General features: G+C 41.6%; 1 protein-coding gene across 1 annotated transcript in view; it reads left to right on the top strand.

Moving 5' to 3' along the window:
• The first annotated feature begins 614 nt into the window (after positions 1-614).
• LOC139129250 (acetylcholinesterase-like) overlaps positions 615-15,495 on the top strand; it is a 15,533-nt gene continuing 652 nt past the window's right edge. The window contains exons 1-8 of the mRNA XM_070694894.1: positions 615-1,080; positions 11,225-11,262; positions 11,566-11,725; positions 12,284-12,361; positions 12,798-12,916; positions 13,538-13,711; positions 14,038-14,672; positions 15,176-15,351. Of these exons, the coding sequence (XP_070550995.1) occupies positions 762-1,080; positions 11,225-11,262; positions 11,566-11,725; positions 12,284-12,361; positions 12,798-12,916; positions 13,538-13,711; positions 14,038-14,672; positions 15,176-15,351 (1,699 nt within the window). The 5' untranslated portion in view covers positions 615-761. The remainder of the gene's footprint in view (positions 1,081-11,224; positions 11,263-11,565; positions 11,726-12,283; positions 12,362-12,797; positions 12,917-13,537; positions 13,712-14,037; positions 14,673-15,175; positions 15,352-15,495) is intronic.

Raw genomic sequence — 15,495 nt, 5'->3', positions numbered from 1 at the left:
ACTCCAGTTTTCTGTCAGGGCTTGCTTGATTTTGTCGTTTCGATGTACGGGCTATACGTTGTTATGAAGACTACTGTATTGTTGGTGGCGTTATTTCTTTCGCTTGACCCGAACTAAATTTTTACCTTATGTATGACGTGTAAACGTGAGATCGCTTAGATCGCTGATAAGGAATATTTACAGAGCGACTAATCAGATTCCCTCAGGTTTAAAAAAATACACGTGTAAACCCACCTCAAAACAGGTGGTCGGTATTGAACGGTGACTGCTATATAAGACAGATTATTGAGAGCTTAAACGTAGGCAACAAGCTCAAGTTTAGCATGTATAGAAGTGTCATATGAAGACATGGCCAGATCACGGTCCCTTTTGTGGAGGGACCGTGGCTAGATTCAGCGTCGTCATGTGGTCACTTTGAGCAGAATATCAGTCACTGAATTCGCCCTGTAGGCCTAAGGAGAAGAAATCATTCTGCATACTGCATCCTTTTTCATAATTTGGCCGCCTGTCCAGACAAAAAATATGAACTTTGACTGATGTAGGTGACCCTTGACCCGACAGATATGATCAACGGCACGTCTCTTCCAATCGCATGCATTGCAAAAGGGCAAATCAAAGCGAGTTTACTGTGACGTAACGGAGTATTGGGATATCGATCACTTGAACGTGACGTCATGACGCTTTGTTTCATACTCTGAGGGACGAAGAAGGCTGATTCGAGCTTTACGAAAGAAGGGGCGCCAAGTCCGATAACCAGAAACATGCGATCGGCTCAGATCACCTGGTGCATGGCTATACTTGGCTGCGTCACCGCGCTCGACCCGACGGTAGAAATCAAGTCCGGGAAACTGGTCGGGAAATCGGTAGACTTTTCACACAAGGACGTCGACGTTACGCGGACCCTCCACGTCTTCAAAGGGATACCCTACGCCGAACCCCCAGTCGGCGATCTCCGATTCCGACCGCCTCAGTCTAAAGCCCCCTGGGAGGGTGTGCACGATGCCACGGAATTCGGGGCAATTGCATCCAGCCCCCAGACCAGTTTGTGGACATCGGAGGGGCTCAGAGCGAAGACTGTTTGTTTCTGAATATCTATGCACCCGAGACGGCTGTAAGTATACATGTACTATGGAGGTAATACAAGTAGACAATTATGGGGTTCACATCTAGGCCCAGGGCCGGCCAGAACTAATCCGGCAGAATGTGAGAAGATAAGCTAATCTTTTGTCCGCGTTCACATTACGTTCAACGCTGTCCTAGCCTAGATCATTTGGTAGCGTCTAGCCGACCGTTGACCTTATACAGGTCAAAATACATTCATCAGATACATTCCAGTTCCTACATAGAAAATCATGTCATCCAAAATCAACCTTCAAGGGCCTAATCAAAGGCGAAACATTAAGGTACATGAGGACATGTAACAATGAAGAAGACTTCAACAACAAAGTCAAAACATTCAATGAAAAGCTATTACTGCGAAAATATCCACAACAAGAATTATCAAATATTTACATCAATGCGGAAACAAATTACGCTACACGAAGAACACATTTAAATCACAAACAAACGCACAACAACAACACAAATAAATTGATATTTGCTAACAAATATACTCCACACATCAAAACAAATGACATCAAACAAGCCCTCTTTAAGAACTGGGAAGAAATAGAAAAAGACCAAACACTAAATAATTTATTCACGATGAAACCGATCATCGCTTACAAAAGAAATCCAAACATTGGCGACACACTCATAAATGCACAAGTAAACACTCTTAGAGAACGACCGAACAAAATGCAACACAACAAACTGACCAAAACATAAGTATTCTAGCCTCCTTGCTAGACGAACAAAACACTGACAATAACTAAGGAAACCGCTGCGAATATCCCTATATCGCAAATTAATTAGCAACAGTATTGCTAGTGCACCAGATCATCTTGCAGTTTGTTTATCGAAAAACACTGCGGGGTGCGTATGCGGTGTCCCCTAGACAAAACACTATTGCAGAAGCCGTTCACAAGTAAAGTTACATTGCTTTTGCCAGTTTTTGTTGAATTGCTGTGGTAAATTCCATTGCCTAGGGAACATGTTGAAGCAACCAAATTCGACAGACTTTCCCTGAAGAAAAAGTGCAAGAGAGAAAACGGTAGGTACTGTCATGACTTTGACTTCGTTTCGTTGTACAGGCGTTGTCATCATAAATGCCGTCATTACCACTGTCTCACAAAAACTGTAATTTGCGTCCGGCATTGAGGTGAAATCCGTATTTTTAACTTTTATTTTCATAAAGTGATCAGTTTACGTCGAGGTTTACAATGTGCGTAGTTTTTCTATATGATGTACAACATGAACCTTTTCACGTTTAACACCCATCGAGCGATATGTCATCTTACCTCAAGCATGTACTTCGACAATTTTCCATCAAACGGACGGCTTCCCTGAGTGAAATTTATAATCTCGTTTCGAAGAAACCGATTTGCCGACCGACCGCTTTAAAGTAGATGCGTATTCTTAGAGTGACAGTGAGAATAGACAGTTGTGTAAGTAACCCGTATTTTATCGGCCGTGCACCGATGTAGTTTCTAAAAAGTTACTACTTGTAAAACTTCCAGGCTTCGAGGTTCTGTTATCCGACATGTCGTAGCGAAATTCTGTGAGAACTACAAGTAATACAGACAAAAGTTTGGGTTTCTGACGGTTCCATGTATGAGCTGATTATCAAGTTGAAATTATTGACTGTGTGGATAGTCGTTGCTGCTGGTCTGCGGCGTGGCGGGAATTTGTCACGTACAAACATTATTCAACTGTCAGCCATATAAACCTCTCCAGTTTTCATCGACGGCTTTCGTGGTTTCGAAGAAGACCTTTTTTTCTCGGATATATTTCTGACAACCTCGGCTTAGAGGCAAAGTCGATGTCGTCTCGTAGTACACCCTGTGCGAGTCTCGGCCTTGACATGACACAAGCAGACATACGTCACTGTTCAGTCACATTTATTTGGATGCGTCATACGGATAATATCATTATTCAGGGGGGGTATCGGACTAAAGTGGGCACATAGTAGAGTTTTCTCAAGAAATATAAAACGGAAAAGGACAGTCATATCATAAATTTCAAAGAATGCTGAAATGCCATAGTTTTTAATCGTTAATCGATGGCAAAGTTCGTATTTTTGACCTCAACGTATCCAATCGAGAAAGTAAACTTGGCATGACTCAAAGTTTGAAAATGTGTTGTCTTGTCTCCCGCGGCCTGGCATGGCCCGGAGGCACTGACGTTTCGTACTTCGAATTCTGAGAGCTATCAAATCGTCACGATCAGCGGACACGAAATTACTATTTTCAAATTGTCATCACTGAAAAAATACAGAGAAATGAGAAAACACGGTGAGAAAAAAGGCATTTCATCGATGCTGTTGATAACCTTCCTTTCGCTTCTGATCTACCCAGTGCAAAACTGGTACCTCAGAACCAACTCATTCCAACTGGCCCGATACAACCGGCCCGAATTCAATTTGTTGGGAAGGCAACGATAGCTTTTCCTGCAAACGTAGACAGACCTGCAGTGTGCACTGAAAGGAATAGTTGGCGACATCTTTTCGAAACTCTGAAAATATAGCTAAAGAAGGAGCCATATCTCAGTCAGTACGGCCAAACCTTAGCGTTCACACCCGGGGTTCACACCGACTATGGGACAGAGCATTTTCAAACGAAACGGAAATGTCAAGGAAAGGCGATGACTTATTTTCTAAAATTGAAGAAAATGCTTAAAATTTGGCTGTGTTAGTCAATCAAGCGAAATATTTTTGTTCCAATAAAATCAGTCTCGATTCTACCCTCTACTAGACTAAATCGACAACGGAGGGTGCATAGGTACGCGGTAGAACGTGTAAATCTCAAACAACGGGCGAATTGGTTTCGGGCGAGTTGATTCTTGGCTGTTCAAGTTGGAGAAAGTGCGAGTTAATTGTCATTCGTACAAAACGGTCAAGAAAACTTCAGGAAAATAGGAAATCAATGACATTTACCGCAGACGTGGTGATACACATACATGTAGGCAAAAGCAATTTAACTTCATAGAAAGTCAATGCTTTACTTCAGTAATTTATCGGTCATGCAAAATGAACGGCCTCTACTTTATGAGATGCCCAACGGTGTTTTGATAAACTAACTGAAAGATGATCTGCCAAACTTCATGCACATAGCGATAGTGCTGCCAGCTAATCTCTTTGCGATGTAGGTATATTCCCAGCGGTTTCCCTAAGTATATTGGGGCTTGGGTGTACCAACAATTATCGCGAACCACGAACCACGAACAGTGAAACATAAATCTAAGGAGAGCAATCTCCAAAGAAAAGCGACTGAGGAAGAAACCACACACTGGTTTCGAAACGTAGCGTCAAAGGCCGGGGTCAAAGGATCACCCTGTCATTCGACAGCCAGATTACGGCTACGTCTCGCCATGGCTACACCAATAGCCAAACACACAAAATCAAACACAAACACAGAGAACGAAAAAATAGTGTAGGCGATGTGTGCAGCCGCTTTCCCTTTATTACAAACGCTGTGAGATGATATTGTAGGCGATTCGATCCCTTGACGTGCCGTCCATCAGATTTTTCACCATATCTTCGTTCCAAATGCCTAAAAGACACTTGATTTCTTCCGTAGCCCAGTTGACTCCTCGACTCGCCATGTCTAAAATGATACTGAATCGTCGAATAGGTCAAAGACTACACTGCATGTCAACTACAGAGGGCGTCAACTGGGACCTGAGTCGGACAAAACGCGTTCACATACGCTGTTTACTGCTCGGCCAGAGACCTGGGTCGGCCACAAACCACCCCTCTCGACTAGGACAGAAATTGTCCGGACAGTGGCCGGCCAGAACCGTTCACACCTGTTTTTTTGGTCGGCCACGAACCTGGCTAGGACAAGGGCCTAGTCTTTTTTGGCTGATGTGAACGGCCCTAATAGGTGTCGTGGTACGCAAAGTGGGCCTGCACTCACAGATTACAATTGACGTATTGACCTGCGCATTAACAATATCCCGTCCACTGTATGCGAAACACCATCGTACCTCACGCATGATCGTACCAATTGAGCGAACTCCACTGCATGTTGAAACATGGAGGTGCCCGCGGCCTCCATTGGTCAAAAGTGAAGTGCACAGCGATCGATCAAGGAGGTAGGGGACTTAGCATGAAAATCGATGACTTATTAAAACCTATTGAGTAATATGTGACGAAATAATTAGCTCAAGTCGGTATTCCTCTGGCACTCTTGAAGAAAAGCTGCACATTGTATGCATTATTTTTATGATGTTATTTTCACCAAAGTTTGTTTGTGTAAATGTGCTAACTGAAGGACATGTATAGAAGTATCACTGCTCTCTGATTTGGACAAAACGGATGCTGCACTCATACATGTAAAATGGCGCCCCCACAGCCATAGGAGGATGTAAGATCAGACTTGAACAAGAAAAGTTCATGATGCGGTTAACAACATCATATTGTGCAAAGCAAGGCCTATTGTGAGACATAACATCTACAATCCCATCATATCGATATATTTGGAAGGGGTATTATATTATACCGAATGCTGCTTTGCTGCCTTACTACAGCCAATTTGAAAGGGCCGTTAGGTGTAACTTTTGACGGTTATTTTCAGTTTGATTTTTTGTTTCAATAGTAACTCCAGTTTTTTGTTCAACCCCCAAAAGTACTCTAAGATACACGGAATTCAGATTGTCATCCAAGCCTGTCCATGTGTAGACTGCATGGTCGGGATTAGAACTAAGTTAACAAGCTAATTTGTGGCTGTTTAAATATGATTTTGAGAGTAGAACAAGAACTCGAAAGCGATAGGGTATACCATCATACCATCAAAAGTTAAAGCTTTTGAACTTTTTACGTGTGTCCGCCATCGACTCCAAGGAACCAGTCTTGCTTGCGCCGTCACATTACATCGACACCGAGGGGCAATGTTAAAGGTGACGTCATCCTTACGACACTGTGTTAGTCAACTATGGCCACGTCGGCGTAAAACACGTTTTTACCGGTCGCTGACTTGACATCGCGAACAAACACTCCATTCACATCGGTGACAGTGTTGCCAAATATGGTGACTGCTGACACTGTGGGAAATCAATAAATTATTACAAATTGGCATTCAGACCTCTCATGTCTTTTTGGTTGAATGAACGAACTTTTTTTCTCGTGTAATCTGAGATTATCGACTGGTCGACAGTTATACAGGCATATATTTACCTTTCTATGAGTCACTTGTCAGTTTCTCGAATTCCTGCATTTACCATTGTGTAGCGATCTTAAAGTTCATTCATTGACCGGGGCTGTGAATCACGATATGACGTCAGTGGCTGCAGGACGATACGCTGCAACCTCAAAAGTTCAACTCGGAGGCAAATCAAACCTAACTGTACTTTGAAGCCACCGAATACTAAGCCTCTCCCTTGGATCACTATAATCTACAATGATAATGTTTTTTCAACTTTGCACTGTCAACTATATCTGTTTTCGAAAAAAAATTATGCGATCGAAAATGCAAGACAGTAATGTTTTACATTCTCAGCTTTTTTTGTTTGAAATTCATCGAAGGGGGTCCTTCATTGTCTTCTTTGATTTGGAATGACAATAAGACGGCGAACTAGCAGCAATTTAATGTGACAGTTTAAGCATTTATAGTTTATACTTCTCATTACAGCAGCATGTTGAATCGAAAAAATGCTCTTGTCGGAGATGTAAAATTCTAAACTTTTTCTCAAACATCGATCAAACGAACTTTCAATTTTTAGCTCCCCTCATCGCAATTGAGTCTGGTGCCACCTTGGTTTTGGGTATGAGAGGAAAAAATATTTGAGGATAGGCCTTCGCCATCTTCCATAGTTTGTACATGTATTTGTATGGGGATAATCCTGGATCATCTTATTTGCGTTGGTCACAACATTTACATGAAGATAGGCCCGGGACGTAGTCCAGTTGAAGGTCTGCCGGGCTGCCCCACAAATGGGTCTTGCGTGCGCCCTCACATTACATCTACACGAAGAGACAATGTTGAAGGTGACGTCATCGTCATGACACGCTGCCACGGGAATGATTGTGTTGGTCAACTATTCAGCTATTGCCACTTCGGCGTCAGCAAGTTTTTAGCGGTCGCTGACTTGATATCGCGAACAAACACTCCATTCACAACGGTGATAGCGTTGCCAAATATTGTGACTACTGACACCGTGGAAAATCAATAAATTATTACAAATTGGCATTCAGACCTTTCAAGTGCTTTGGTTGAATGGACGCCCTTTTTTCTCGTGTAATCTGATATTATCGACTGGTCGACAGTTATATAGGCATATATTTGCCTTTCTATGAGTCACCTGTCAGTTTCTCGAATTCCTGCATTAACTATTGTGCAGTGATCTTAAATTTCATTCATTGACCGGGGCTGTGAATCACCACATGACGTCACTCGATCGAGGACGACTCTCCGCAACTTCAAAAAGTTCAACTCGGAGGCAAACCAAACCTAACTGTATTTTGAAGTCACCGAACAATAAACATATTTACAACCTTGGATCACTATAATCTACAATGATAATGTTTTTTCAACTTTGCACTGTCAACTATATCTGTTTTCGAAGAAAAATTATGCGATCGAAAATGCAAGACAGTAATGTTTTACATTCTCAGCTTTTTTTGTTTGAAATTCATCGAAGGGGGTCCTTCATTGTCTTCTTTGATTTGGAATGACAATAAGACGGCGAACTTGTAGTAATTTAATGTGACTATTTGTAGTTCTCATCACAACTGCAGTGTCGCATCGATAAAGAAAATGCCGTGGCCGAAAATGTAAAATTCTAAACTATTTCTCAAAAATTGACGAAACGAACTTTCAACAACTGGCTTTCCACATCGCAATTGAGTAAGGTGCCACTTTTGGCTCGGGTATGAGAGGAAACATATGAGAGGAAACATATTTGAGGATAGGCTTCAGTCTTTTTCAATATTATGTAAATGTATTTGTATAGATGATAGGCCTTGGTTATCTTTAATAGTTTGTACTTGTATTTGTATTCTGGATAGGCCTGGGTCACGGTCATCTTCAATACTCAGGCGCAGCAGATGTGTACCTGTATTTGTATTGAGGATTGGCCTGGGTCATCTTATTTGCATGGGTCACAACATTTGCATGAAGATAGACCTGGGATATCGTCCAGTTGAAGATTTACGGCGCTGCCCCACCAACAGGTCTTGCGTGCGCCCTCACATTATACCTACGGCGAGAGGCAATGTTGAAGGTGACGTCATCCCCATGACACGCTGCCATGGGAATGAGTGTGTTGATCAACTATTGCCACTTCGGCGTCAACAAGTTTTTACCGGTCGCTGACTTGACATTGCGAACAAACACTCCATTCACAACGATGATAGCGTTGCCAAATATGGTGACTGCTGACACTGTCGAAAATCAATAAATTATTACAAATTGGCACTCAGACCTTTCAAGTGCTTTGGTTGAATGGACGCCCTTTTTTCTCGTGTAATCTGAGATTATCGGCAGGTCGACAGCTATACAGGCATATGTTTGCCTTTCTATGACTCACCTGTCAGTTTCTCGAATTCCTGCATTTACTATTGTGCAGGCTTCATTCATTGACTAGAGCTGTGAGTCACAATATGACGTCACTGGCTCCAGGACGACACGCTGCTTCTCAACAGTTCAACTCAGTGGCAAATCATAATTTGAAGCCACCGAACACTAAGCATATTTACCACCCTGGGTCACTATAACCCACAATGATAAGGGGTTTTTTCAACTTTGCACTGTCAACTAGATCTAATTTTGAAAACAAATATGCGATCGAAAATGCAAGACGATAGTATTTTTCAATTTCAGCATTTTTTTTTTTGAAATTCATTGAAGGGGACCTTCAACGTCTGCTTGAATTTGGAATGACAATTAAAGACGGAGAACAAACGGCAATTTAATGTGACTACATAAATTATTTTAATTTATGGTTCAATCACATGTACAGATGCAGTGTCTTACGATAAAGAAAATGCTCTGGTCAAAAATGTAAAATTCTAAACTTTTTCTCAAACATTTATCAAACGAACATTCAACAATTGGCTTTCCACATCGCAATTGAGTCAGGTGCACCACAGGCCACCCAATAAGTATTACTGAGTTTTCTCTGTCATTTTCTCTTCTTTCTTCATGCTCTGAATGATCGGAATAAATAAAATAAATGGTTTACATAACCTAACCTAGCCTCTGTGACTCTTTATTTATTTTACACTCCATTACAAGGACGTATATCTCTCATACACACATGCTGTAATTAATTAGTCAACACAACTAATTATGCTAATCCGTGGACTTAACAGGGATTTTACGGGTTGTTCAACATCGCAAAAGATAGGAATGTAAATATCACTATCTTTCCGATGTTGACCAACCTCTGATAAGTCCATGCATTAGCATAATTATTTGTGTTGACTAATTAATTACCACATGTGTGTATGAGAGATATACGTCCTTGTAATGGAGTGTAAAATAAATAAAGAGTCACAGAGGCTAGGTTAGGTTATGTAAACCATTTATTTTATTTATTCCGATCATTCAGAGCATGAAGAAAGAAGAGAAAATGACAGAGAAAACTCACTACTACCTCCATGGTAATACTTATTGGGTGGCCTGTGGTGCTACCATTGGTTTGGGTATGAGAGGAAAAATATTTGAGGACAGGCCTTGGTCATCTTCAATAGTTTGTACATGTACTTGTATTGAGGATAGGCCTGAGCCATCGTAAATACTGTGTACATGTATTTGTATAGACGGTAGGCCTGGGTCGCATTTAATAGCATACTTGTATTTGTATTGACGAAAGGCCTGGGTCATCTTCAATTCTCAGCAGCAGCAGATATGTACCTGTTTTTGTATTGAGGATTGGCCTGGGTCATCTTATTTGCATATGTCATAGCATTTTCTGTGCTGTTTTGTGTCTATGTTTACAACTATTGTCTTACGAATTCTGACCTAGTGTTATCGGTTTATGGATTGGTATGATTGCGATTATTTGCATGAAGATAGGCCTGGGCGTCGTCCAGTTGAAGGATTACCGCGCCGCCCTACGAACAGGTCTTGCGTGCGCCCTTACATTGCATTTACACCGAGAGGCAATGTTAAAGATGACGTCATCCCCACGACACACTGCCTCGGGAATTAGTGTGTTGGTCAACTATTGCCACTTCGGTGTAAACAGGTTTTTACCGGTCGCTGACTCGACATAGCGAACAAACACTCCATTCACAACGGTGATAGCGTTTCCAAATACGGTGACTGCTGACACTGTGGAAAATCAATTAATTATTACAAATTGGCACTCAGACCTTTCATGTGCTGTGGTTGAATGGACGCCCTTTTTTTCTGGTGTAATCTGAGATTATCGACTGGTCTACAGTTATACAGGCATATATTTACCTTTCTATGAGTCACTTGTCAGTTTCTCGAATTCCTGCATTTACTATTGTGCAGGCTTCATTCATTGACTTGGGCTATGAATCACGATATGACGCCAATGGCTGCAGGACGACACGCTGCAACCTCAAAAGTTCAACTCGGAGGCAAATCAAACCTAACTGTTCTTTGAAGCCACCGATCACTCAGCGTATTTACAACCTTAGATCACTATAACCCACAATGATAACGCTTTTTCAACTTTCTACTGTTAACTAGATGTAATTCTGAAAAAAAGTATGAGATCGAAATGATGCAAGACGTTAATAGTTTACATTCTCAGCTTTTTTGAAATCCATTTAAGGGAGACTTCATTATCTTCCTTAATTTGGAATGACAATAAGACAGCGAACAAGAGGCACTTTGGTGTGACTATTTTAATTATTTGTAGTTTGTAGTTCCCATCACAGCTGCAATTTTGCATCGATATGCTCTGGTCAAAAATGTAAAATTCTAAACTATTTCTCAAATTTTGATCAAACAAACTTTCAACTATTGGCCGAGTCTTCTCATCGCAATGGAGTCAAGTGCCACCGTTGATTTGGGTATGCGACAAAAATATTTGACCTTCAATCTCAGTACCAGAAATACGAAAATGCTGCCATTTTCTGTAAAAACAACTATTAAATCGACCATTTTATTCTAACACAACTACAACTAGACTCCGTGAATTTTACTTTCAGGGCTAATTCACATCGTCAAAGAATATGACTATATTTGGGTACTAAAATTTGTACCTGAGCTGCGTTCTTTCTGAAACCTAGCTGATGATTTAAAGCTGTTTTGACGACTGCTGCCTTTGACAATGTGTAATCGTACAATGCCAATAGTTTTCATGTTGGGCTCTAAAAGTTAATAATTTTCAGAAAAGCGATACACGTCATTGGCGTATGATGGTTTTCTATTTTATAAGACGTAAAAACAAAATATTACTAATTTTTTATGAGTTTTTTCCTGCCGTTTAATACTACATCCTACATTGAACTTCAACTCTATGTAAACGTATGATTCTATTCTGTGACAGGGCGATCTTTTGCCTGTTATGGTATGGATTTATGGTGGCGCTTTCTACGTGGGAGCTGGTTCGGAGCACTTCTACGACGGCACGGCGCTGGCAGCTATCGGTGACGTCATCATAGTGACGTTCAATTATCGAATAGGCGCATTTGGGTTCTTCGTCACCGGTGAGTAATGCTTTCTTTGCTCGTAGATGTTTGAGCTAGGTTAAGTTTAGTCAGCGGCGGTTATCAAGAAAATGAAGCTTAATGTGTTTAACCTAACCGCGAACTTTGCACCTACATCACCGCTCACTGTGCTTCTATGATGAGACGCACAAAGGACAAAATTAGTGTGTTCGAGCTTTTTATTGAAGCATTTTTAACACTATTTACATAGGGCATTCGCACTTTCAACACACAAACGGAATACAGATAACTGATGCGATGAGCCACAGTCGGAAACACATGAAAGTTAACACTGCGCGTCTCGCCGCACAATGCATATGGGCCTTATTTTTTTTCGCATACTATAATCCCTTTCACCCCGTATAATTGATTTGCGAGGATGTGTAACGACTAAGAATTTAAAAAAAACATGAAATCAGTAGACTTTGTGTGTTAATACGGACAAAAATAAGAAACAACAACAACAAACCATACTATTTGACTCTGAACGAACTAGGTAAGTTTCTTTCCAGTTTTCAAAATTAACGTAACAACTACTGCAATTTACTTGCACTCTAGGTGACGAGCACGCCACTGGTAATTATGGATTCTTAGATCAGATTGAAGCTTTGAAGTGGGTTCAAGAAAATATAGCAGGTAAGAGCTGGATAATAAACGATTGAATTTACACATTTTTTTTTTTTTTGAAATTTAATTGCAGCAAAATGTGATGAATAGTGGCAGGTAGATTTTTTTCTTGTCTGACAAAAAATATCATGCGGTGAAAGGTTCGTCTGTATGACATCATTCAAATATTGCGAACCTGTTGACACCTTAGTCAGGGCACGTCAAACCAGCTGCATTGCCCTCCCCTTCGGCCTTGACATAATCCCAACACACGAGATTTTGTCCGGCCGGATGCGAGCAACTTATGTGATGAAAGGTTCAGTGAGTACATAGGCAAGTAACTGATTTATGATTTGCAGTGATCGATCGATGATGATGTGACCAAGTGTATATTTTGGTGTTCTTTTCTTAAGAAAGTATGTTTGTTTGCTCCAAATCTCACGTTTTATTATTTTGTCTGTTGCAGCATTCGGAGGCGACGCAAGCCGCGTCACTGTGTTCGGAGAGAGCGCGGGATCTATGAGCGCTGAATTTCTGATGCTTTCTCCGTTAGCCGATGGATTATTTCACAGGGCTATCATGCAGGTAAGTGCGCATGCGTTGAGTCGCATACAGTGATTTGTTTTGCATATGTATGTGGAATTTGAATTCTACGTATATTCCCGTTATCCCCCTACGAATTCTGATTTTTCTGATGTACACGTACTGTATTTTACTGTGGTTGATCAAGAAAAAGAATTTTCGAGTATTTGACCGACGATGCAACATTTAAGAAATTCAATTTCAATACCAGATTTATTGGACGGTATCAACCGAGGATTGCAGACTCATATTCTTGCCCTCTAGTATTGTGTCACCTGAAATACACCACAGAGAAAAGTCCCAGTAAACATACAGACAGGCAGGCAGGCAGACAGACAGACAGACAGACAGACAGGCAGGCAGACAAAAGGGGACAGAGAAAAAACAGCCAGGCATCAAACAGTATCTGGAAGAAGTGGAAATGGGGAAATATGTTAATAAAGACAACCACAGCTAAATAGACTGATTGCCATGGTAGAAACACGGAGGATGTTCCGAAAATGTTGATTTCCTTGTCGTCCGATGTTGAAGCATGGCGCGCAACGGCAGTACATATTAACAATTTAACTTTGGATCATGTGACGGACAGTGTATCTCACATCTCGAAGTCTATCTTTTCATCAGAGTGGAACCTCGACGATGGCCACCTACACAGGCACCGACGCTGCCCTCCACAACAGAATCGCCCACGCCCTCGGTGAAGTGCTCGGATGCGAAAAGGGGAACTCCGAAGAATTAATGAAGTGTTTGCGCACAGTGCCGGCGGAGAAATTCAAGGAACCGTCCGACCCCCACACAGTAAGATGACTAATGACTGGGTAATTGCTACTAGTGTCTTTACCGCGGCCAGTACCATGGAAATACAGAACCAGCGTTGTCTTTTCATGAAGGTGACCCCAGCAAAATTAAATCAGTGCGCGGAAATAAATTGTACTAAGGTACCCTAAACTATGAACATGGCAAACGCCGGTCCTGATATGTCCATGAATATAAATTTATAAGTATATATATATATATATATATATATATATATATATATATATATATATATATATATATATATATATATATATATATATATATATATATATTAGCATTTGATTACATTTATCTTTTTTTTGTAGGGGATGATAGCTGGTTTGGTGGAGGAGGTAGAGGGTGTCCCATTTATTCCTTATGTCGACGGCCACTTTCTGATAGGAAAACCGGAAGATCTTATTCCCGCCAAAAACTTCTCGAAGGGGAAGGTGGACCTACTGATCGGTACCATGGCCGATGAGGGCACGGTTGTCTTGCTTCTCTTGAAGGAAGACATGGCCAACGAAAGCGACGTGTTTATGAGTAAAGCCGAATACGACGAGATGTTCCAGATGTTTTTGTACGGCCCCTTGAAACACAGCCCGGCAGCAGTTGACGCCATCAAGCTGATGTACGTCGACTGGGCGAACGCCGACTCAGACGAGGCGAACTACGCGGAGTCCTTCTCTCAGATGCAGGGCGATCAGCTGTTCGTCTGTCCGTCGGTTATGTCTGCGCGTGCGTACTCGCAGGCGGGAGCAAATGTCTATCTGTATCACATGACCCACTCTCCGGCGAACTCAGTCTTCGAGAGCAAGTGGATGAAAGCGGCTCATTTCGAAGACGTTCCTTCGTATTCGGATTCTCACTTTCATCCTGGAGAGAAATCAGAAATGCCGGAGGAAGAGGCTGCCATGTCTTTGAAAATTATGAAATATTGGACGAACTTTGCCAAGACGGGGTGGGTGTCAAAGTTCCTGGTACACTGAAAGGCTCAGTGGTTACATTCCTACCAACTACAACTGTAGCTCGATTGTATCCTCTCCCTATAAATATGAGAATTAAATCAAATTAAGCCAATAGTGTTATCTACGAAAGCCGGTCGGCCAAACCGCGGCTGATGCGCACTTGCAGGCAGATAGTACATCTTGGGAATATATCGCAACTTGGAATTCTTGACAACTTTGGCTTCCTACGCCGAGTAATTCAAAATTTGTTTGCAGTGTCAGGATAACATACATTTTCTTCATTAAATAATTTATGATTTTCGCATCCGGTCTAGTTTTACCACAGACAGCAAGTATGGCAATAGTGACAAGGGTCAATGCACTCTTACTCCTAAAGGCTCTACTGTCATCTTGATCTTACAAGTGGGCTGTTGCCAATCTGGTGATAAATTGACTAATGATGCAACTGTAGTGTCAGCCTGTTGTTTTTATCTCATATCATTTTTCCCCGTCTCAGCAACCCTAATCTGTCCTGCACTGATGCAGAAAATTCCGATGAAGACTGGCCGCCATTCAAAGTACCCGGATTGGCTTACAAAGAAATCTCTGTTGGCATGGAGACCAAACGAGGCCTGAAGGCCACAGAGTGTGCCTTGTGGAATGACTTCATTCCCAAGCTTCTGAAGCATACAGGTCTGTCATTAATTCATATTTATTCTTTGTAGTAGCGCCTGATAGCAACGAATCTGAGGCAAATGTCGATCTCAGGGAATAGAATACCAATTGCACCGACAGTGGCCTCAGGCTCAAGGGAGAAATATTCCTGTCTCTGCCACT

Source organism: Ptychodera flava, chromosome 3 (genome assembly GCF_041260155.1).
Source record: "Ptychodera flava strain L36383 chromosome 3, AS_Pfla_20210202, whole genome shotgun sequence".
Lineage (NCBI taxonomy): Eukaryota > Metazoa > Hemichordata > Enteropneusta > Ptychoderidae > Ptychodera > Ptychodera flava.
The sequence above is the reverse complement of the archived record's forward strand: the minus strand, read 5'-3'. Positions and strand labels throughout refer to the sequence as shown.